Consider the following 23678-nt stretch of genomic DNA (forward strand, 5'->3'; position numbering starts at 1 on the left):
GTGGGTTCTCAATCTGTTAGTTCCCAGGAGGCTGGTTGTTAAAAGGGGCCTGGCACCTCACCCTCCCTTGCCTCCTCCCTCACCCTGTGATCTCTGCACAAAGCTCTGCTTCACCTTTTGTTATGAGTGGAAGCAGCCAGAGGCCCTCACCAGAAGCAAGTGCTTCTTGTACAGCCTGCAGAACCATGAGCCAAATAAACCTCTTTTTTTTTTTTTTTTTTACAAATTACCCAGCCTCAGGCATTCCTTCATAGCAACCCAAATGGACTGAGACAGGGATGGAGGAGGCTCACTTCCCTGGAGTTCAGACACTGGAGCTTGGTTCTGACCTCTCTCTCTCCATTTCCTGGCTCTGCATCATCTGGTTTAGTGCACACTCAGGACAGGTTTCCCTCATGGTGGCAAAATGGCTGCAGCAGCTCCACCCTCACAGCTGTGCCCTTTATACCAGCTCCAGCAGAAGCCTGGGAGTCATCGTGTTTGGACTGTCTTAGGTCACACCCATCCCTGACCAGCCATTAAAGCCAGGACATGCGATGTGCTATTTGGCTTAGGCAAGGGAGGAGTGTGGAACAGGAGTAGCTCCCCAACAGAGAAACTGGGGTGCTATTTCCATAGGAATGAACAGTGGGTGCTGGGTGGCTCTGTCCTCTGATAGCTCCTAAAGTGTCTCTGGTCTTCAGCCTCCTCCAGCTTCACTTTGCTCTTCATAGCACTGCCAATTCTTTTCCTAAGATGTAAATCAAATATTGTCCCTCCCTACTCTGAAGCCTTCAAAAGTTCCCTGCGGTGTACAGAATCAAGTCCAAACTCCTTTGCAAGGCATTCTAGACTCTAGGATCTGGCTCCAAAGCACTGTTCCAGGCCTGCCACTTGTTCCCTTCCCCCCGCTTCTTCCTTCCCTCTTTTTTCCCCCCTCCCTCCCTTCCCTCCTTCCCTTCTTCCCTTTTCTCCCCCTCCTTGCCTTCTCTTCCTTCATAAACCTAAAGCCCCCCATTCCTAGGTATATACTCAAGAGAACTGAAAACAGTGTTCACACAAAAACTTGTACACAAGTGTCTACTGTTCATAATAGCCAACAAGTGGAAACAACCCAACAATGGAGAATGCATAAACAAAATACGGTGTAGCAGCCGGGGGCGCGGTGGCTCAGCCTGTAATCCTAGCTCTCTGGGAGGCCGAGGCGGGCGGATTGTTTGAGCTCAGGAGTTCAAAACCAGCCTGAGCAAGAGCGAGACCCCCGTCTCTACTAAAATTAGAAAGAAATTAATTGGACAACTAAAAATATATAGAAAAAATTAGCCGGGCATGGTGGCGCATGCCTGTAGTCCCAGCTACTCAGGAGGCTGAGGCAGGAGGATCGCTTGAGCCCAGGAGTTTGAGGTTGCTGTGAGCTAGGATGATGCCACGGCACTCTAGCTCGGGCAACACAGTGAGACTCTGTCTCAAAAAAAAAAAAAATACGGTGTAGCCATACAATGGAATCCCATTCATCCATAAAAAGGAATGATGTAAACTGATACATGCTACTGCACGGATCACCCCTGAACACAGTAAGCTAAGTGAAAGAAACCAGTCAGAAAAGACCATGTGTTTTCAGGACTCCGTTTACACGAAATGCCCAGCATAGGCAAATCTACAGAGAAGAAAGATTAGTGGATGCCAGGGGATGGGAGTGGGGAGGAAGTGATAAGTGACTGCTAATGGGTGTAGGGCTTTTTGTTGTTATGAAAATACTCTGGAATTAGATGGTGGTAAGGTTTGCACAACATTGTGAATATAGTAAAATCACTGAATCATCAACACTTTAAAAAGGAAGTTTATGTTGTTATTATGTCTCACTAACCATTTTCTTTCTTTTTTTTTTTTTTTTTGAGATAGGGTCTTGCTCTGTCGCCCCGGCTAGAGTACAGTGGCATCATCATAGCTCACTGCAACCTCGAACTCCTGGGCTCAAGTGATCCTCCTGCCTCAGCCTCCCAAAGTGCTGGGATTACAGGTGTGAGCCACTGTGCCCCACCCTCACTAACCATTTTCTAATTGTTAAAAAAACCCTCCCCGCCAGGCAGTTCAGGCCTTCCTTGCAGAGTCAGAGGGCTTGCAGCCTGGAGGCAGGGGCCATGTGTGTGCTAGCAGGATGGCTTTCAGGTGGCTTGGCCAAGAGGCCAGGGTCAGGGGAAGGGAAATGTGTACCAAACACATGGTGAGAAATCAGCCCAAATGGCTACTCCCAGCAACAGGGGAAGCGGCAGGGCCGGGCTGAGCTGGGCTGGATGACCCTGGGTCAAGGGAAAGGAAACACCAAGTCCAGGGTGGCTGCAGAAGGCAGGGCAGGGTGGAGGGGCCCTGCCCCAGCCCTCCGGCCCCTGGGTGCCCTTCATGGCCTGAATTCCCCGGCTTTGTTCTTGGCATCCACTTGGGTTCCCACGCAGAGGAGCTATATGAGGGGCTTTTGTTCCCCTCAGCCCCTCTCCCCTGACCCTCGCAGAGACTGAAATCCTGAAGGGCAGCCAGGCCAGGGGTTCAAGGGGGCAGTGCCTTCACGGAGTGAGGAAGAGGCGCCACCCTGCGCGGGCAGAGGCTGGGGCAGCTCTGGGCGGCAGGGGTGGAAGGCAGACTCTGCGCAAGAGCTTGGGACCTCGCCCTGGGGCTCGTGTATCAAGGGCGGGGTCGTGACCAGACCAGGGGGAGGCAGAAGGCCCGGCCTCCTCAGCACCCTGCACCCCCCGCCTCCCTCCCAGAGCCTCCTTTGAAGACTGTGTATCCCAAAGCAGGTGGGAGCAAGAGCCTGGGGAGGACAGACACTTCGGGAAACTGGTGACACAGCTGAAGTGGTGCCAAAGACAGTCAGTTGCCAGTTGCTTGGCACTGACTTCCTGACAAGAGCAAAAAGGAACGTCTGGCGGCAGAGGCTCGCCTGCCCCAGACCTGTCTGCTCTCTGGGGTTCCCATGCTGCTTTCTTTTTGTTTGAATCTCTTAAATGCCTGCTGGGCCCTCTGGATCCTTTCCAACAGTCACACGACTTGTATCCAGGCAACCAGGCTTGCTCCCATTCACCAGCGACAGGGAGCTCCGGCTCAGCTCGCTGGCTTTCCGCTGCCTTCTGGCACCTCCCCTGCACACGCCTTCCCCTGCGCCAGCCCCCCACAAGCCATCTGGGCCTCTGGACCTTCCCGAGTGAGGAAGGACTGGAAGGGTACCTTGCCTGGTGGGGACAAAGACCTTACCATTCCCCATAAGGCTTCTTCAGAAGCCACATGACAACTAATTGCCATGTGTGGCCCCCAGAAGAGCCACATGTGGGCTCACGCGATAAGGGCCGCAGGATACGTGCGCGGAGCCCGCGTCTATCGTGGCGGGAGGCTGCGGGCTAATCTCCCCGGCACCGGCTTCCTCGGGCAGGGAGAGGCGGGTTTTGGCTGATTCTCGGTTTGGTGGGAATCCAAATGATATCCTTGCGCTGGGGTACCAGGTTGTCGGGTTGTGGGAGGGATCTGGGCTCCAAAAATGCCACATCTGGAGGCTGGCACTGTCATGCTGCCCCCGTGGGACACGGCTGGATGCTTCACGTGTGGAAGAGCTGGGCAAGGAGGGAAAATCCCCTCCCCACGTCGGGGCTTGTCTCTCATTCCTGTCCTCAGAGGAGGCGTCTATAAAACTAGTGAGACAACACAGCAGCGCCTGTGTTTGGAGACGCCTCGCCCAACCCGGGTCAGATCTGGGGCTTGATTCCGTTTCACCTCAAAAAGGAGGTGGGGAGGCCAAGGCCAGACGCTGCCAGGCACCTATTTATGTCTGAGTCAAGGCTGAGGCAGCGGCCCCTCGCCGCGCCCTCGCGCACTTCCCTCGCCCTGACGGCTGGGGTGTTCCAGCCTCGGCTCTGGCACGTGAGGCGGGACAGCCTGCCAGCCTTGGGCAGAAACCCTTCTGCGTCTGGCCAGAGACAGCCTTTCCACAGATGGGACGCACGGCTCGGGGCTGTGCTGGGAACCGGACGGCCTGACCTCGTCCGAGTGCTCTGGGATCTAGGCGAGCCCCGGCTGCTCGCGGCTCGCCAGAGCGGCTGCCGCCAGGGACGTCGGCTTTGGAACACCTCAGGGAGGCCGCCCCTCCAGATGGAGAGGTCAGGCCGGGACCAGGCACACATGTGAGGGGCTGCGCGGGGCGGCCAGGCACCCAGGCAGCTGCTCGCTCCGCAGCCGGCTGGGCCGAGCCCAGTGCACGTCTGCAGCGGAGGCCGTGGCCGCGGGAGCAGCCTCAGGAGGACGAGGGGTGGGGCCGAGGGAGTTCCGAGCCGCTGGACAGAAACCCAGCGTGACCGACACTCTGCCTTCTGTGGACACAGGGCAAGTAGGAGACACTGTTTGTCCACTACCAGGAAAAAAAGTGGAAGAAAGATTGGACTCAGAAGTTATACACTGATTTTATTTTTATTTCTCCAAAAGTTGTTTCTGTGTTTGATTCATGTAGAAAATCACAAAGCCTCTTGTCTTTTCTGAGTATGCAGTGTCCATAGCCAGCTCACTTCTGCACACCACGTCGGCATTCAGACGCAAGAGCTTCCTTGCAGAGAGAAGCAACTCACAGGCAGGGCCCCGCCACACAACTCCGCACTACTGGGCCCTGTCCCCGAAGTCCGCTGCTCAGGGGCTGGCTCCCTCTCTCCTCTACCACCCTACAGTTTGGTCCCATCAGAGGGCTCCATCTCAGCTGTGCTGTCTGCTGTCTGCCAGGGCCCGCACAGCGGGGGACGGCAGAGGACAAAAGCCTCAGATCCTGACCACCTGGGCAGCAACACACGGACTGCGCCGCCCCACCTCGTCCACCGTCGTCGGGCCCCTGAGGTAGAGTCGGCCGAAGGTGCCGCCCACCTGCCCTTTGGTGAGGCGTCCGGGATTCACACAGACACAGCCAAGGATGTCCTGGGGAAGGAGGGAGAGGATGGTGGGTTTGGAGAGGCCCTAACCTAACTGTGGACTGATGTGAAAAAGAAGGAATCACTGGATGGTTGGACGCCAGAGAGAGTTTCATAGACAAAGGCAACCAAACACATTTCCAGTCAAATATGTTAACTTATTACTGGAAAACTGTGGATTCCTTCTGAGTCTCTCCAACAGAATAATGAGGTGACTTGGCAGAATGACAATCAGTTCCCAAACGTGGAGACAAACCTGATCTAGCTGTTTATTGTTTTTCCACGTGGAAAACCCCAGGGCCTCTTGAGGTTGAACTGGCTCTGGTTCGGCAAGAGGGGGCTGGTCTGGGTGGATTCCCCTTTAAGGCCCAATTCTAAGGTGGGCAGGGCCTTGGGGTGGCAGAGACCAGAATGACCTGAGTATATCTTTGAAATACTCTCAGCTCAACCCACTCGGAGGCCATGTCAGAATTTGGGGAGGGGGCAGGCTACATATGTGAAACGTTCCCCAGGCCACCCTGACGTGCCCTGGTGAGAGCCATCGTTTGAGGCCTTCCTGCTGGCCACCTGGGCTCCTAGGCTCTGGGGGAGGAGAGGGGAGCAGCGGAACACAGTCTACTCAAGCATTTTACCAACAGATTGATTTTCTGGTCCCACAACCTCCCCCAGAGAAACGAGGCCCCAGTGCTGGGTTGCAGATGCCACTATCCCATCAGCAGGTCTGTGACGGGTGAGTGCCAAGTGGTCTAGAAGGGAAAGTCAAAGACTGGTTCTGGTGTTTCTGGAAAAAAGCAGAGTTCGAACCTACCTTCACAAAGTACTTCAGCTCCGATGGGGTTATGAAGACATCTGGGGTGACAGGCAGCTGTGCGTGCACATAGAAAGTCTCATAGTCAATGGCCACGTCTTCCTGGGGCGGGTAGAGTGGGTAGAAGCTACAGAGACGGAGAGAAACAGTCAGCAGCAGCTGATTCGGGGTCCCCTTCCCAGACTGAGCCCTTCCATGTACTGGCTTCTGTGCTGCTTGCATTCACAGACCAACTTTTTCCTTTTTGTGTTTGGGGGTACAGAATGCAGGCTCGTCGTCACAGGGTGACGCTCCCTGGCAGTGGCCTGGTGAAGGCTCTCACGCCGAGCCTGTTCAAGTGCTCTCCTCACAGCCAGCTGACTCCAGCAAGCGTGCTCACCTCCTCTGGGTCAGGATGTGCTTGAGTATTCGGCTGAATCTGTCTGAAGTTCCAGAAGAACTGGGGAAGGAAGGAAAGCAAGAACTAGAATGCAGAACCTTGTTTTACAGCCCCTAGTTCTCTTTACGGAGGACTTAAGCATTTCATAAACTAGAGAGAAGCTACATGACCAAGACACAGTGACAAGAGGATACTTTGGGGAAGTTTAAAGACCCACCCACAAGTAGTCTGATCTGTTCCCATGTGAGCAGGGAAGCAGGACACTGTGTTGAGAAGGGAAATGCAGGAATCCCTTGTAATCAAGATCAAGGAAGGCCATTAGCCAGCACCGTATTGTGCAAGAGCATATAAAATCTGCAGCACCACGAGGCGAGCATGTAGCCGGCTGACCCCGAATCTCAAAGCTCAGCCAACGAGCACACACCCGTCTCGCTTAACACATGCATCGCTTCACATACTCCTTCTCGGCAAGGGTGATGGGAGAACTGCTGAACCTAAACCTGACAGATTTCGCAGGGTCTGATTCTCCGCAGAGCTACACACAGTTTTGGTAACAAAAAAACCCCTTCAGAGCAAATTCACAGTTCATCCTCCTCAAAGAGGACACCTACCCTTGTTAAGGCCCAAACTTTGAGAGATGAAAAGGGAAGCAGAGAAGAAAGTGTAGACGAGTTTCTTTGCCTATAAATTAAGTGCAAGGACAGAACGGATGTGGTTCTTTCAGGCCTTCAACAGTGTTTGAGGCCCCGTTTAGACAAGTGGTAACAGAAACAAATGCATGGGACCACTCCCCTCGGGCGGAGAGAAACTCCAATGGCGAGAGGATGTGGCATAGGGTCCTGCTCTCAGGACTTGCAGCCAAGACTGTCAAGCAGCCCCTTAGTTTTCTCGGCCAAGGAAAGGACCTAGACCGGAGAGCCAGATGGTTTTGCTTGGGGCCTGCAAAATGCTTCTTACCTACTGATCTCCTCAGCCCCCATGTGGAACAGCAGATCCGTGGACGTCAAGCCAAAGATCACTCCGTTTATGGAGAGGCTGCAGGGCTCGGACACAAACTGTACTCGCTAAAATGAGGACAGATTGAAAGAAACATTTACTGCACACCAAAGCTGGAAACTTCGTTCCCATGAAAGTGTGGGGGGGGAGGGTCTCTGAGGGTCGGGGAGGGAACCAAACCAACATACAGCAAAACTTACAAACACATTTGCCTGTTAAAAAAAGGAGTTTAAGATTCAGGCCGCATGCATGCCTGAAAGGGTCTATCCACCCTCCACTTCAGGGACAGAGCTGGGGCACTGCGGCATGTTGGATTTTGGCTGCCTGCTGGTCAAAGAGGGGGTGCTGGTACCTTTTTGTCTTCTCGAGACAGATCGGAGTAGCTGAAAGGCGGCTGTGGGTACACCGGCTCGTGGTGCACGTCTCTCAGTGACGGGACAAATACAAGGTGGGAGCCAGAGCTACTTTGTCAAAAACAGAGAAGGGAGAAAAATGAGTGCAGCTGAGTTGGAACAGCTGGACAGCAGACCGCATGTGTCAGCGCTGGACACACGGAAGAATCCCAGAACTGGACTCCGCTCTGAAGAGAGACGTTGTCTCCCATGGGACACTGGGGGTGAAAGACAATTTGTTCTAATTCACACATGTCCATCTTGATACGGCTCCGATTGCCCAGGACACACTTTCTCACTGCTCTATGTGGCATTCCACCAGGGAGAGGATGGGAATTGTTGCTTGATAGAAAAAGGGGAGAAGAAGTGGAGATCTAGAACATCTAGAAAGACAAGGATTTCACCAAAGAATCACAGCCTCAAGCTGGGCACTGTGGCTCACTCTTGTAATCCTAGCACTCTGGGAGGCCGAGGTAGGAGGATTGCTTGAGGTCAGGAGTTCGAGACCAGCCTGAGCAAGAGTGAGGCCCCATCTCTACTAAACATAGAAAATATTGGGCATGATGGCATGTGCCTGTAGTCCCACCTACACAGGAGGCTGAGGCAGGAGGATCGCTTGAGCCCAGGACTTTGAGGTTTCTGTGAGCTAGGCTGACGTCACTGCACTCTAGCCTGGGTGAGAGAGTGAGACTCTGTCTCAAATAAAAAAATAAAAAAAATCACAGCTTCAGGGTCAGAGTTGAAACCAAAGTTCTGACTCATTATGCAACAGTCTCTCTGACACATAACTTGGTAAAGCACGGAGCTGGTAATCTTTCCTAGGGAGAAACCAGGCATGCTAATCAGACCCCGAGAATGCCTTAGTATTTAGAAGATCAAACTGAAATCTCTTGACTAACCAAACATGGGGCCATAATCACTGGATACTCAAGGCACAGACGTTTCCAGACAGATGGGGAAAAACAGGATCAGCTTCTCTGAGCTGTTGCACCCCTCTCTTCTCACACAGGGACACCAAGCCCTCAGTTTTTAGTTCTGAGCAGACTGTCTTGTGAAAATGAAAGAAATATTTGACAGCAACAGTAAAAGCATAGATGACAGCAGATGTCTCCTTTGATGGCGGCAGAAGGAGAATCTCTAGGGTTACAACAAGTGAGTGAAGAAAAAAGCTGTAACTCTAAGGGCCAACTGTTTATTTTCCCTAGCCACACAAAAGAGGAAAGGAAAAAAGTCTTGATAGGTGGGTTAAACAGAAATGTGTTTCTACTATGACAGAAGTGTGTACAGTTGTCACACACTGCTGGTTCCCTTAGCTGTCCTTGGCAGGGGGGCCTATTATAAACCAAATAGGCATAAAGTGTATTTCAGGGGCATGTTTAAAATCTACCAATACCTCTCATTCCCAGCTCCTTCTCTTGCTTACAATGTGTGGCCCTCTTGGGCACAGGTACAGGCATTTTCACATGTGATAAAGGTGCTGGTGACGGTTGTCACCCTTATCACTTGCGTGTCGTGTCTGCTCAGAGTGTGAACTGAGACTTCTGCAACAGAAAATCCGAATCTTGAGATTGAAGGTACTCTGCATGTTAGTTATAATCTCTTTGACATTGAGAAGTTCACTATAATTCTATGAGTCCACCATTTGGGTGCTAGGGGCTGGTAAAAATGCCCCAGGGTAACTGGAACAGGACAATCTGTGCTTCAGATCCCGAGGGCTCAAAGTCTGTGATGGACTCAAAGGACTGAGGTGCAGCTGGCTGCTGTCATGGGATGAAATTGCTATTTCAGTGTAGGCTTTGGAAAAGTAACAGTTAAGAAAGAAACCGCCCTCCTGCTCATGGTTATAAACTGGCTATAGGGGGAGGGATCAGAAAAAATTCCAACTATGCTCAGCATTGCACAACTTCATACATCATGGTGGGAGGGTCCTCATCCCCGCTCCCTCAAACAGGACGAGAATTCCACGGGCTCTGCTTGGCTCCTGGGCTGGGTGTGTGCTTCCTCATTGGTTTTATTTTTTTTAATTTTTTTTTTTTTGAGACAGAGTCTCGCTCTGTTGCCCGGGCTAGAGTGCCATGGTGTCAGCCTAGCTCACAGCAACCTCCAACTCCTGGGCTCAAGCGATCCTCCTGCCTCAGCCTCCCGGGTAGCTGGGACTACAGGCATGTGCCACCGTGCCCGGCTGATTTTTTTTCCTATACATTTTTAGTTGTCCAGCTAATTTCTTTCTACTTTTAGTAGAGACGGGGTCTCACTCTTGCTCAGACTGGTCTCGAACTCCTGAACTCAAATGATCCTCCTGCCTTGGCCTCCCAGAGTGCTAGGATTACAGGCATGAGCCACCGTGCCTGGCCTCTTCATTAGTTTTAGATTTTACTGATAAATCAGCTTATGCCCTGCATTTCTGACCTCAGGAATAAAAAGAAATTCCACCCGAGGACCATTTATATACTCCTTCTAGAAGGTGGGGCAGCTCCCCCTGCCCTGTGGCACACTGGCACAGATGAAAGTGCCTGGTGGCGCTGGGCACTCGCCCCACTGCAACAAAGCCAGTTTGTTCTTTGTTTCTATCACTGCTGTCAATACCACATGGGGTAAGGAGCCAAAAACGAACCCAACCTCAAATTAAAAGCACCCAGCCAGAGCTGGGGCACTGCGGCACAGTCCCTGCCTGTCCCCAAGGGCTGACAAAGGGGACACAGCCCTGCTCCTGTTTTTTGGGGAGTTATCTCCTGAGAAGCGCTAAGCACTCTCCAGGTCTGATGAACTCCATCAGGGTCACAACAAATCTGGGGAAGAGGGAAGGCACTTGTGTCACCTTCCTTTGAGGGAAGGAGGGAAGAAGGGCCAGAACCTGCTGTGGGCTGTCACTGGCACAGCTCAAGTCCCTGACTCCGCCCCACCCTCTTCACCCCGCCCCATGCCTGCTCTACTGGCCCATGCTGCCGGTACAAGAAGGTAGTGTTACCACTAATCAACTCTGGGATCGGTTCTCACGGCCAAAAGGCGGAAGACGAGACATCTTGTTTTAAAAACCAGCTTTGTTACAGACTTGTTTCTAAAAGCCTAGCCTCAGGAACATTTGTTTTTTTATGAACTCAGCTATAGGCAAGCAAATCCCGTGAGGAGAAGATCTATCACCTACACCAATTTCTTTCAAATTCTGGCACTGGAGGAAAATAGACAGGAATTGAGGATGTCAGCTTCCTGAATAACTTTCTACTTCTAGCTTTAGACTCTTCCTGGAACAGCGACTTTCCTCTCAAATTAGAACTGCACAGCTCTTTCATCACTGCTGTGACCTTCCCCAGTTCCTTCCGTTTGGTCCGTGGCAAGCATTCAAGATCCTCCCCCTCATCAAGTCTCTACAGCCCCGGCTCTGGCCACGGAACCTGGGGAAGCACTGACTCAGGCGAAGAGCTCGGGCTCGCCCAGAACAGTCACTCGCACAATGAGATGTTTGGGGCCTCACAGGATTTTGTTGTGTAAATCATCAAACACTTCTCAAAGTCATCCTGGGAAGATTCCCATGGAATATTAGTTTATACAAAAAAGAGTGAGAAAAGGAAGTAAGTAAAGAGGGAAAGAAAGAGCAAGGGAAGAGTGAGAGTCTATGTAACCTTTTCCTTTCAAGTATGTTTATCTTTGTGTTTTACAGAGATGCCTCTAACTCGGTGTCTGCACTTGAAGTTCAAGGGTTCTATCTGATCTCAGTAGTTCAAAAGGATGAAAAGGACAGTAACTACCATTACTTTTAAACAGTTTCAGTTTCTTAATGGGAAACTCTGGAAAAACCTAGGAAGCTTAAGACTCTGCCCAGCATTTTGAATTCTGACCTTCTTGTCCCTTCAATAATTGTTCGTAGACATTGCTTGAAAACATCTTCAAATGAACTTGTCAGTAGACAGTTCTGCAAGAAAGGAAAGAGACAGATTTAGAGGGTAGACGTCTGATGTTTAGTCACTTGCTCGACATGTTAGAGGACCCTTAGATGCCTGTGGGGCCAAGAGCTGAAGGAGACGAAAGATGAAAAAGGGGTGGTCTCTGTCTGCAAGGAGCTGAGTCTAGCCAGTTGAGGACAGGAGAGGAGACAGGGAAGAATTAATCCTCTTGAATGGAATCTGAGAGAGACTAAAAGGAACGGTGCTTTGAATTCTTTTCTATGGAAGGTAAAATATCCTGAGAGAAAGGATAGGAGGCCTCAGCCCTCAGCCATGGAGAAGTCCTGCTTGTGTTTTATGCAAAGGACAGCAGGATGTGAGCTACCAGCTTAGGGCAGTGGCCAGGAAAGGTACGTTCACAGTGCAGCCCGGGAATGCTCAGACACCTGCACTAACGCTAGTGCTCTTTTGTGCCTTACTTAGCGTCAAGCGTCACAAAGGAACATCAGGATGGATATATTTATATTTCCCTCTCGGGCTTCCAGACAGCTTTGTATTCTGGTGAAATGAAGCCTTTTAATTCAAGGTCTTTATTAAAAATGCCCTGCTTCAACATTTTTCTGATCAGCCACAGGGATTAATTTTGGTTTGTTACAGATGTGGGATAAGCTCCAAAAGATGAAAATAAAAATGAGGGCTCGACTGAATGCAAGCATCCAGTACCCCTTCCCACTCCAACCTGAGTCACTTACCTCCACCTGTTCATGCTTAGCATCCAGGAAAGGACCAAACTGCAAATAAGCCCAAGGGGGAGAAACAAAGGCACCGGAAGAACAAATTAGAATTACACATATCTGTGAACGATTTCAGATAACCTTTACTAGCAGTTCTCTGCCCAGGGTCCATCTGTCCCTCCAAGGCTACCTGTAGAGCCTGGGGACAGTTAGCAGATGGGCTAGGGGGTACCTAGCCAATTTTGCAGGCAGAAGCAAGTGAGCCCTGGATGGAGGGAGGCTCCCAAGGCCCCATAACCAGTACTATTGCCCCCTCTAACACTGGGCTTTTTTCTGACTTTTTATACCTAACAGGGGAAATTGACTACCATGCTAAGAGTAGTACTTTGAGCTTTAAAAAGAGATTATTAGCTCAGAAGTTGGAATAATGCAATAGAGGTAAGAACACTATAAAAGCATTGATGGGTGGCAAAAATGTTAGGTTTTTTTTTTTTTTTTTTTGAGACAGAGTCTCACTCTGTTGCCTGGGCTAGAGTGCCGTGGCGTCATCCTAGCTCACAGCAACCTCAAACTCCTGGGCTCAAGCGATCCTCCTGCCTCAGCCTCCCGAGTAGCTGGGACTACAGGCATGCGCCACCATGCCCGGCTAATTTCCTCTATATATTTTTAGTTGTCCAATTAATTTCTTTCTATTTTTAGTAGAGACGGGGTCTCGCTCTTGCTCAGGCTGGTCTCGAACTCCTGAGCTCAAACAATCCGCCCGCCTCGGCCTCCCAGAGAGCTAGGATTACAGGCGTGAGCCACCGCGCCCGGCCTACGTTGGGCTTTTAAATTTACCGAAGGCCTGTAGATCATGCACACTTCTCCAAAATATAAGATTAAGAACCAGAAGATATTTTTACTTTTATTGAGACAGAGTCTCACTCTGTCACACTGGATAGAGTGCAGTGGTGTCATTGTAGCTCACTGCAACCTCGAACTCCTAGGCTCAAGTGATCCTCCTGCCTCAGCCTCCTGAGTAGCTGGGGCTACAGGTGTGCACCACCATGCCCGGCTAATTTTTTTCTATTTTTGGTAGAGACAGGGTCTCACTCTTGCTCAGATTGGTCTCAAACTCCTGACCTCAAGCAATCCTCCTGTCTTAGCCTCCCAGAGTGCTAGGATTATAGGCATCAGCCACTGCGTCCAGCCTAGAAGATATTTTTAAAAGGGGGAGAGACGGACATGCTTCTTAAAAATTTAGAACTGCATTAAAACCCTTTTCTAAGGACAACTCCCCAGTTTTCCCACTGGTGCCTCCTACCAGGATGCAGACATCCGGCCGGTCGTGGTTGATGATGGTGATCAGGTCAAGCAAGGGGTCATATGTGATGCTGTCAGACGTGGTGTATGGCCCACAGGCAGCCAGGACCATGCTTTGCTCAAAGTCTAAGACAGAAAGGATTGTCTTGATTAGAAGGGGACAGACATTGGAATGGTGGGGGGAGAAGGGCAATAAAGGGAAAATGCCACAGGATTCCACTTATTGAATCTCCTTATGTGTACAACTCTGGGGATCCAAGACGACGACGAGACCTCACCCCACCTTCCAAAAACACTCCACCAGGTGGTAGAGACAGGCAGGTAAGCACGCGCCTAGAACACGTGCTAGGCACTTTGCTAGCAGTGCACGTGAGTGATGCGAGGGCAATGGCAGTCAGGAAAGAATTCACCAAGGTGAGATTTGCTCACGCTTTGGAGAAGTTTCTGGGAGTGAGGGCAAGGCAGGGAGCAGGAGAGCACTGAGCCTGGAGTGTGCTCAGTGTTAGGAGCATCTGGTGGTCCAGTATGCCTGAGAATGGCAGGTATTGAAGAACTCAGAAAGACCAGCTGGGGTGAAAGGCCTGGAACGGGAGATTGCTGGGTGACGAGTACAGGGGCATTTGTGGTTTTCTGGCCACCCATCACGCCTTGCCATTTTCCTAATGGCAGCTGCTTTCCTTTTGGAGAACCAGCCCTCTCCTCCACGAGGCAGTCGAGGTGGGTAAATTAGATGCTCTGTCTTCCTCTAGCCAAGGGGCAGGCACATGATCCAGATTAGGCCACTCGCACTCTCCTCCCAGGATCTGAAATCTCGAGGTGAACCACCCAAGGACAGAAAAAGGCTGGAGCTAACCTATTCCAGCCAAGGTGCCCTGAGGAGACAGGTGGGAAATTCCTGCTACCTGGACTCCAGAGTTGCTGGCCCTTATCCTGGTTCCAAGCCTGGGTTTCTAGCTACCTGTCCAATCTGTGAGCTATCTTGTTAGTCTGAGCCAGTTTCTGTAGCTTACGACAACAAAATCCAAAGATCCTGACTTCTTTTTTTTTTTTTGAGACAGAGTCTCACTCTGTCGCCCTGGCTAGAGTGAGTGCCGTGGCGTTAGCCTAGCTCACAGCAACCTCAAACTCCTGGGCTCAAGCAATCCTACTGCCTCAGCCTCCCGAGTAGCTGGGACTACAGGCATGCGCCACCATGCCCGGCTAATTTTTTCTATATATTTTTAGTTGTCCAATTAATTTCTTTCTATTTTTAGTAGAGACGGGGTCTCGCTCTTGCTCAGGCTGGTCTCGAACTCCTGAGCTCAAACAATCCGCCCGCCTCGGCCTCCCAGAGAGCTAGGATTACAGGCGTGAGCCACCGCGCCCGGCCAGATCCTGACTTCTTAACATGCGGTTATATTAGTTTTCTATTGTTGCTTTAACAAGTTATCACAAACTCAGTGGCTTAAAACAACACAAATTTATTATCTTACAGTTCTGGAGGTCAGAAGTCCTAAAATCAAGGTGTTGACAGGGCTGTGTTCCTTCTGGAGGCTCTAGGGGAGACTCCATGTCCTTGCCTTTTTTAGCTTCTAGAGGCTGCCTGGATTCCCTGGTTCATGGCCTCATTTTCCATCTTCAAAGCCAGCAGCCTAACACTTCTAATCTCCAGCTCTAATCGTCCTGCTATCCCTCTTATAAGGACCCTTGTAATCACACTGGGTGCACCAGGAAAATCTAAGATAACCTCCACATCTCAAGACCCTCAACCTAATCATACCTGCAAAGTCCCTTTTCCCATATAAGGGAACACATTCACAGGTTCCATCTACCACAGCAATAATACCATGAACTGAGACAAAGAATTCAAGGGAAGAAAGAGTAAGTTTCATGCAGAATTGGGGCTGGGGACAAACTTAAGTTTGGTTCCGAGGAACCTACAGGAGATGTAAACTCTAAAGTACATAGTGGGTGCCTAGAGGGCAAGATCCATGTTTATTCTGTTATCTCCAAGTGCCTTGCTTATTTCCTTATTAAAAAAAAAAAAAAGTTTGTTAACAACCTATTAAACTGCTTCCAAAGGCTTTCTGGGCACATAGCTGAGGCTCCCGGCACCTTGGCCAGGTCAATTTCTTTTCATTACCTGAAGTTGATCTAATACCAGCACGCCACCCTTGCCCCCATAAACACATTTTCTGATAAAGTGTGCAATGCCATAAATGCCTAAATCTCATTCCTCATTCTAGGTCATCTCTAAGAATGACCTTGCACACTGTTAACAGGGTGCATGGGTGTTACGATGTGCTAGCGTTGGCCATCTGACTGCTAATCCTTAATAGTGTTCCACTTTGCTTATAAAAGTGCTTTGAAATATTTTGAAGCAAAGTTGGTCAAAATTTCTTCTTGGCTTTTTCCCATCTAGATTAGTTACCAAATAACACACCAGGGTTTCTTTTTTTTTCTTAAGCCACATTTCTCATAGTTTATTACACAGCAAAAGCTAACTAAAACACATGCCTGTGAGTGTTCAAGGCTTAGGGCGAAGCCCATGGCCCCAGGAAGCAGAACCAAGCCCTGGAGTACTTACTGGGCTGGGGGACAGGGACAGGAGGGTCTCCATGGCTCCTAGGGGAACCCTGCCTGTTTAGAACAGAGACCCAAGGGGACCCTGAGAGAGAGAGCCTTTCGGGGACACCTGAGGTCTGCGTTGAGCTGGGCCTGACTGGCAGCAGAGGCAGGCTGGATGCCCGATGCTTGGGCGGGAACATTAGGGTTTCTTAGAAATTCTTTTTTTAATATCTTATTTTTTAATAACTTTAGAATTGTAGAAAAGTTGCAAACATAGTACAGAGTTCCTGTGTATCTTTCACCCAGTGTCCCCTAATGTTAACATCTTGCATAACTATGGTCTGTTTGTCAAAATTAAGGAATTAACGCTGGAATATTACTGTTAACTAAATTCCTGACTTTATTCAGACGTCACTAGTTTTTCCACCAAAGTCCCTTTTCTCTTCCAGGATCCAATCCAGGATACCACATGGCATTTGAAGAAATTCTTTTTCAAACTGTATACCTTTTTCCTTTTCAAATTAACCTTCCTTATTTTTTTTCTTTTTCCCCCTAATTTTATAGGCACAGAGCCAATGATCTTCTTTAAATATCCGTTAAACATTAGTCTTTAAATGATACGCTTGGTGTTAAGTGGAACCGAGGTCATAACATTGCCAATGCTCACTGGGATCAGACAGGTGGTCTTGCGACAAAGCGCTTTTGAACCGTCCACTCCCCAAATCAGCTGTGCCTCTACCACTTGGTCACACTGCTCTTGAACAGCTTCTGCAGCTTTCTCGGGGTATGAGGAACCACACTCCTGGACCCTGGTCCATCACCCTCATTATAGGCAAAACAATTTTTGAACCAAACCTTACCTCCATCCTCTTCAGTGGGCTGATAAAATGGAAGTGGTACCCCCTTAAAAACAAGAGAAAGGCTCAACTAAGATTTTGTACCAGGTTTTGCAAGGAAAGGAGTGGGCACTGAGCGGGGTGCGTGTGCAAGTGCGCAGCAGGAGGACGGTGGGGAGGGATGAGAGAGTGGGAAAGATGCACCTCTGTCTTTCTCCTTGGAGCTAAAAGCCCACAGAGCTGATGGGACCTGCCATTTTTTTATACTGCTCAGAGTGGCAAAGATACCCAGGCAATGGGAGGTTACTGTTAAACTCTCATAAAACATCCAGCAACAAGTGGGAACAAAGCAGGTCCCTAAAATATCAGTATGCTTCTAGGCAAGGATGGGAGAGAAGTGTGTCTTGCTATTTTTCCTGACATTCTGTGAAAATCTCTGGAGGATTATTGCCTAGAGCAGGGATAAGTAAACTATGGCCTGCAGCCTAAATCTGGCTGCAGCATTTTGTAAGTAAAGTTCTACTGGAACACAGCAACACTCATTCACTTACAAGTTGCCTGTGACTGCTTTTGTACCACAATGGTAGAGTTGAGTCATTGTGACAGCGACCACATGGCCTGCAAAGCCTAAAATACTTATAGTAACAGTTGCTAGAGCTAGTGCCAGATTCCCGCTCTATAGATAGAGAATTGACTAACAAATAAATGGCTCTTAAAAAGGATCAGTTTCTAGCAGAGACGGTTTCTAGACATACTGTGCCTGGAGCAAACAAGGAGAGAAGGTGGGGGAACCACTGTGTACCTCATAGAGTTTGGTGGCAACCAGTTTTCTACCAGTGGTGTTGATTCCTTCCATAATTACAACCTGAAAGACAAGAAACAAAACAGGATTGCTAAGTGGGAGAGATAAATGAGAGGCCCAGAATAAATTATTTTGAGGCAGTTAAAAGCATTGTCCAGCTACTCTCGTTTTGTAATTCTAAACTCACGGCATTTTTCTAGAAAACAAATTAAGGGGCCTTAGTAATAATAATGTGCTGTACATGAATGATCTAATTTTCACAACAATCCTGTGAGGTAAGAATTATTATTACCATTTTACGGATGAAGACACCGTGGTTGAAGGTTAATTATCTTGCCCACAGCCACACACCTTGTTGGGTGAGTTGGGATTTGAAGCTGGGCAGTCGGATCTCAGAGCCAAGGTCAGAGCACACAGGGGAAAATCGGAACCCCAACAACGGTGTCCGCTCCTGGGCCTGTGCTCCAGCGAAACCTCGTAGCATGAGACAGGGGAAGTGAGGAGCAGCTGCTCATAGCACACACATGCTACAGACATGAAGAGCCTACCCACATCCCAGTGGACATGCCTCCATTCTCACCTGTCCAGGAAACAGAGAATATTCTTTGAGCTCAGACAAATCCACTGGAATTTGAGCACCTGAGGAATGTTCCCGGTCTCCTTCAAGGATCACGGACTTACTGTTCAGCTTCCCATTGCTGTCACAGCCGATCTGGCCCAGCAGAGTGACAGGCTCCTACCAAGGAAGGTTGCAGTGTAAGAATGACAGTCTGTGGGGCAGGAGCTCAAAATCTGAAGTCAACAGGGTGAATAGCAAACAAAGCCCAAACAACAAAGACTTTTTTTGGCAGGGCATCACTTTGACCCTGAGGCAACCGCAGCATCATCACTGGCTCTCAGGGGTGGAAGAACTGAGAGTTCTCAGGGTGTTGGGTCCACCTGCCCATCCAGACCTTCTAGGTGGCTGCCTAAGCATGAGCATCTCTAACGTAGGGGAACTTACCCCTGCTAAGGCAGCCCACTGCATCTTTGGATAGCTATAACTTAATAATAGCTAAAATTTATTGAGCTTACTAAATATCAGGCACTGTTCTAAAAGCTTATGTGTATTAACTAATTTAATCCTCACAACAACTGTGAGGTGGATATTACTGTACCCACTTTACAGATGAGGAGAACGATAAATAGAGAGGTCAGATAATTTAGTTAAGGTCACAGTGGGTGAAGCCCGGGTTTGAAGTCCAGAAATTTGGCTCCAGAGCCATATCCTGAACTACACACCATACTGTCTCTCGACAGGAAGTTATTTATTAAATTGAGCCAAAATCTCTCTCCCTATGGCTTCCTCTGTCCTGTTCCCACTCTTGGGAGCAAAGGGAGGAAGTCTAATCTTTTCCCACATGACTGTGCATCTCTGCCTCTGCTCCGCTACTTCCTCCCAAATCCTCCAAAACTTCCTTCTATGACATGGTTTTGCATATCTTCCCCAACTGGTCATTCTTCTCTGGATGCAAACATATGACAAAGGTATCTTAAAGAATCTTCTAGAATATATCTTCTCTTAGATTAGAAAATGTTCTAGAGAGAAAACACTGGTATATATGCCAGATTAAACCACGATGTAAAGATCCTATAGCAGTTGGTCTATAACAAAAGAGACCAAACCAGGGGAGACAGGAAGTCATTGTCCAGAGAACAAGACTCCGGAAACCCCACCGTCACTGTTCTCACATCTGGATACTTGAATGCTTCTATTAGTGGGAAATCTCCAGGGGACTACCTGCCTCACCACCAAGGAGAACAAGGCCTTCGGATTTTTGCTCATGTGCTAGACCCTAATCCAGGCAGGAAGAAAATAATTCTCTGGTCACAAAACCAGAGAGCATTTATAAGTCTTTCTTCAGAAGAACCCATTTTACCAAATTCAACCAAGATAGATGTTCAAGCCAGAACATACACAAGAAATGAAAAAGGAAGCAAGAAAGATGCCTCTTCACCACTGATTTTAAAATGTAATATTAATTAGCAAGAACTACTAGAACTTACTTGTGCTGGGACTAGAAGAGGAGTGAAAGCCTCAATCTTGTAATGTTCCTTGAGTTCATTGCCAAGTTCTTCTATCTTACAGGTCAGAACTGCAATCCCAAAAATGAAAAAGAGTTGTGTTTAAAACATTTCATTTGTGAAGAAGAAAAAATACAATGCACTGTAAAGTATTATAGTCATTTGACGGAAGCAGGAAGGGTGCCTGGGACATCTGGCCAATTTAAATGTTCCAAAGCCTTAGCCAAATTTCCAATATTTAGTTGCTGAATTTGGCTTTCCCTTTGGCCACAGGAGGTCCCATAGCACAATGCCAGGGAGTCAGCATGAACCCTTACCCCTAAGTCTGCCTTTTACTCAGGTCCTCACTGAAGTTTCAGGGAGGTCAAGGCAAAACTGCAGAGGACATCCAAGGAAGAAGCCATAAATGTCTTTAAGTTGAATTCCCTTAAATAGTTCAAGTTTTCATTACTGGGAATGGTTGTGCTTTTTCTTTAGCAAAGTAATGTGACTTGGGAGAATTACTGATAATATCGCTGATGTCCCTCCACTACTAGGGCATCCACAAGGACATCTACCAACTTATGTATTCAAAGGCAACCTTGGAACATGTTCTACCAGCCTAACTGATGCTTTATTACTTACTCTAAACTCTTTCAGGTGGTTTTATATCTACCAGAATTTCAAAGGGAAAAATAATCACCTTCTCGAATGTCTGGAAGCTTCTGAAACATGGTTTTGTAGCTCCCAGTGAGTGGCTCTGGACACCCCAAGACTTTCAGGCTAATGTTTCCAGCTCCTCCTCTCCCAGACCAAGACACTCCCTGTGCTGAGCCAAAGGAAGTAACCACTTCTCCTCGGTTATTTCTCGAGTTGTATTTCTGAGAGGGAGTAGCACTAATTGGAAGCAAAACAGATTAATATTACTTGTGTTCATATCCAAAGGGAGAGAAGAATAAAATAAGGTTACCTTTTGGAAATGGGGAACGGAGAAAAGGCAAGTTGGCCTCACATTTTATAAATCTAATCAGTTTAATGGGGTTGGACATATCCAGACCTTTAAAGAATTTCAGGAATGAGGGGCTGAGGAACACCAGGCTCAGGAATACCAAACATGTTTAGAGAAGTTTAGAGACAGAAACATATTTAAAAAGGTTCTCATTCTCTTGCCATTAAAACTAAACAAAGCAAAACGAAATCCAAACCCTGATTAAAAAGCAAGTTTCAAATACTATTTTCTTCTTACGAATTTTTAGCATTTATTAGAACATCATCTGAGCCTGGATCTATGGATAAGCCAAAAGTTGCTGAGCACATATAAAAACTCACAATATAGTTCAAGGTAGAAACAACAATAAAATGAAGTTAAACAAAATTAATCAACTTTCCCCAGTGTCTGTGGAGATAGAGATGTAATGAATTAAGTCTGTTGGTATGTAAACACTTCCATTTTCCAAGGCTCAACTAACAAGTTCTCGTATTTCCACGCCTTGACTGGTAAATTACACCTCCAAGAACACATGGATATTGCTGATCTGCTTAGGTGACAGTGAGGTCTCCTAATCCTTTGGTTGCGAACATAGTGTACAGAGAGGTCTATTTAAAACAGGCTTTGTTTAAGGCACCGAAACTGCAGGAACCAGTTTTATGTGGGACACCATCGCAATTGGTGCCATCACTCCTTTCCAGAGAAGCTACAGAAAATGAGCTTAATTAATTATCTCTATCTCCAGTGCTGCCTCTACCTGAATAATTTAGAAGTTACTTTCATGAATTACAAAACCAGTTTCTGTTGCCCGCTTTGTTAGTGTGCATTAGAAAATGACTAGGCAGCATTTTGCAGACTTCTCCGAGCTCCTCCCTGCGAAGCTCCGTGGGACATCCTTTTCAGCAGACCCTTTAATGCAGTGAGAGGCTCACATGAGGCCAGCTATGAGTTTCACAGGACTGCATGCTTAGAGATCAACTTCTATAATGGTGCTGGCACATCTGTGAGAACCATCCCTATATGCCAGGTTGCAAAGAGGCCACAATCAGTAGGAGACCACATTAAAGTCACATTGTGCATCAAAATCCAAGACCACTCATTTTGAATGACTGCAGAGCTTCTATCACCACCTTTTCAAAGTGACAGAGCTGAAAAATCTTAAGCTCTGGTCAGTCCAGAAGAAGTGATACAAAGTAGGGGCAGCAACTCCTGGCAGTCACATATCCCTAAATGGTTAACATCACTGTTCCTGAGCCTCACCTTGATGTGGCGGCTCCTAAAAACCCTTCTTCTGCTCAGCAGAGCACTTACCTATGGAATTCTCTAGTATAACACATGTCATTTGCGGATTTCAAAAAAATCACATATGATCTTTGTGGATTTATGTGCAATGGTGGCAGCAGGGATAAAATACCAATTAAGTCAGTGTAGATTCAGTGACAAGAAAATTCTCAGAAACTAGTTGTAACCTGAGTGAGGAACAATAAAGAGGTTACACAACACTATGAACAAAGATACGTGTTTTTCTTTTTAAAAAATAAATACTTTAGGTTTAAAAAAACAAAGAAACCCAACAAAACACAAACTAACAGAATCAGGTGAAAACCTATTTGCCTCTACTGGCAAGACTCATAATACTCCCGGACTTCTGAATAGACAGGTTGTTTTCAATAGAAGATATCAGTTCCTGATCTAGGAAATGAGCCCTAGAAAAGTAGGTGGAAAGTGAGTTTCCTTAATTACTGTAAGAAACAGTAATTTTCCACAAAGGAAGAGAAAGCAGGCAAGGTAGAGAGCAATAGGCTTTCCAGCCAATTCTCTAGAGATGCACACGCCCACCCACAGTTAATAAGTTACTCTGTAGTTAGCCTCCGTCAGACAGCCAGAGAAGGAGGAGGGAGGCCTGCTTTTTGGCACTTTAATTAATCATAATCCATACCTCGGAGAGAAACTTGATGGTGAGAGGAGCTGGTGGGGGCTACGAGTAGACACACTCCTTTTTGTTAGGGGGGTTTCTGGTGTAGCAATAGCTCGCTTTTGAGAGCCCTAGAAATAAAAATGGAAAACAAAATCCCAGTCACTCCAGACCCAAGTTGCTAATTAAGTGTACAATTCTTTGGGAAGAAAAGGGAAAAGGGTGCCCAAAGAAGGGTACAAAATAGGATCAGGTTGCTTCTCTTCTTATGGCCCTGTCCTGCAAACACAACCCCATGAAGAAATCTTCAACAACTGTGACCATTTTGAAGGCAATTACGAAAAAATACAAACATTTGCCAAAAAGGATCACCAAGTGGAAAATCTGTCCTGTCAAATCTTTCTCATGTTCACTTTCTGTCCTCACCTCTCTTTGCTTTTGAACAGACAGAAGTTTTGCAATGTGTGTAGTTTTGACCTACATGCACACATTTTCCTGAGAAGGGATGGGACCACGTTACCACTTATTTTGGCAAAGTCTACCACACACTTTCAAAATTAAAGAAGGGAATGACTCCAGGAAGATAATGTGGTTGAGCTCATAGTTGGAAGTTAGCAAACACCTCACTGATGGTTTCTGGGTTTGGTGTTTTTTGTTTTTCGGCTCATCAACAAGAATCCAAAGATAAGCCCAGAATGGAGGATGAAACCCACAGTCCGGAGACCTATTGCTCCCTAAAGTCTAGAATAACTTACTGTAACACAGCAAAGACAAAGTCCTTGCCCGGACGGCAACCAGGAAGCTAGCTGTGTGCAGAAGCTTCTCCTGCCCTAGGGCTCCCCCTGGCTGCCAGTTTAAGTTATGCCATCAAACTGTCAGCTGATGGCAAATATGGGGCAGAATTTGAGATAAAGATTCAGATTCAAAACCATCATTCAGCAGATGCAATGAAAACTTGATTTTTAAAAAATACCCTTATGCTACCACACTTATACAATAACCATTTAAAAATATTCCTTAATCGTATTTTAATATTTTTCCAATTTTAAAAATATACAAATTGTAGTAGTTATAATCTCGGTTTAAATATAAACCTAAGTATTTTACATACTGATTGTTTTACTATATTATGAACATCT

General features: G+C 47.7%; 1 protein-coding gene across 1 annotated transcript in view; it reads right to left on the minus strand.

The window, feature by feature from the left end:
- Nucleotides 1-4405: 4405 nt before the first annotated feature.
- POLA2 (polymerase (DNA directed), alpha 2, accessory subunit) overlaps nucleotides 4406-23678 on the minus strand; it is a 26889-nt gene continuing 7616 nt past the window's right edge. Inside the window, exons 5-18 of the mRNA XM_012665315.1 lie at nucleotides 22564-22670; nucleotides 20340-20533; nucleotides 19640-19728; nucleotides 18174-18329; nucleotides 17594-17656; nucleotides 16816-16858; nucleotides 13410-13534; nucleotides 12125-12163; nucleotides 11328-11401; nucleotides 7452-7560; nucleotides 7061-7167; nucleotides 6104-6163; nucleotides 5725-5851; nucleotides 4406-4923 (exon numbers count right to left, since the gene is read on the minus strand). Of these exons, the coding sequence (XP_012520769.1) occupies nucleotides 4771-4923; nucleotides 5725-5851; nucleotides 6104-6163; nucleotides 7061-7167; nucleotides 7452-7560; nucleotides 11328-11401; nucleotides 12125-12163; nucleotides 13410-13534; nucleotides 16816-16858; nucleotides 17594-17656; nucleotides 18174-18329; nucleotides 19640-19728; nucleotides 20340-20533; nucleotides 22564-22670 (1446 nt within the window). The 3' untranslated portion in view covers nucleotides 4406-4770. The remainder of the gene's footprint in view (nucleotides 4924-5724; nucleotides 5852-6103; nucleotides 6164-7060; nucleotides 7168-7451; nucleotides 7561-11327; nucleotides 11402-12124; nucleotides 12164-13409; nucleotides 13535-16815; nucleotides 16859-17593; nucleotides 17657-18173; nucleotides 18330-19639; nucleotides 19729-20339; nucleotides 20534-22563; nucleotides 22671-23678) is intronic.

Source organism: Propithecus coquereli, unplaced genomic scaffold (assembly GCF_000956105.1).
Source record: "Propithecus coquereli isolate 6110/MARCELLA unplaced genomic scaffold, Pcoq_1.0 Scaffold120, whole genome shotgun sequence".
In the NCBI taxonomy this organism is placed as follows: domain Eukaryota; kingdom Metazoa; phylum Chordata; class Mammalia; order Primates; family Indriidae; genus Propithecus; species Propithecus coquereli.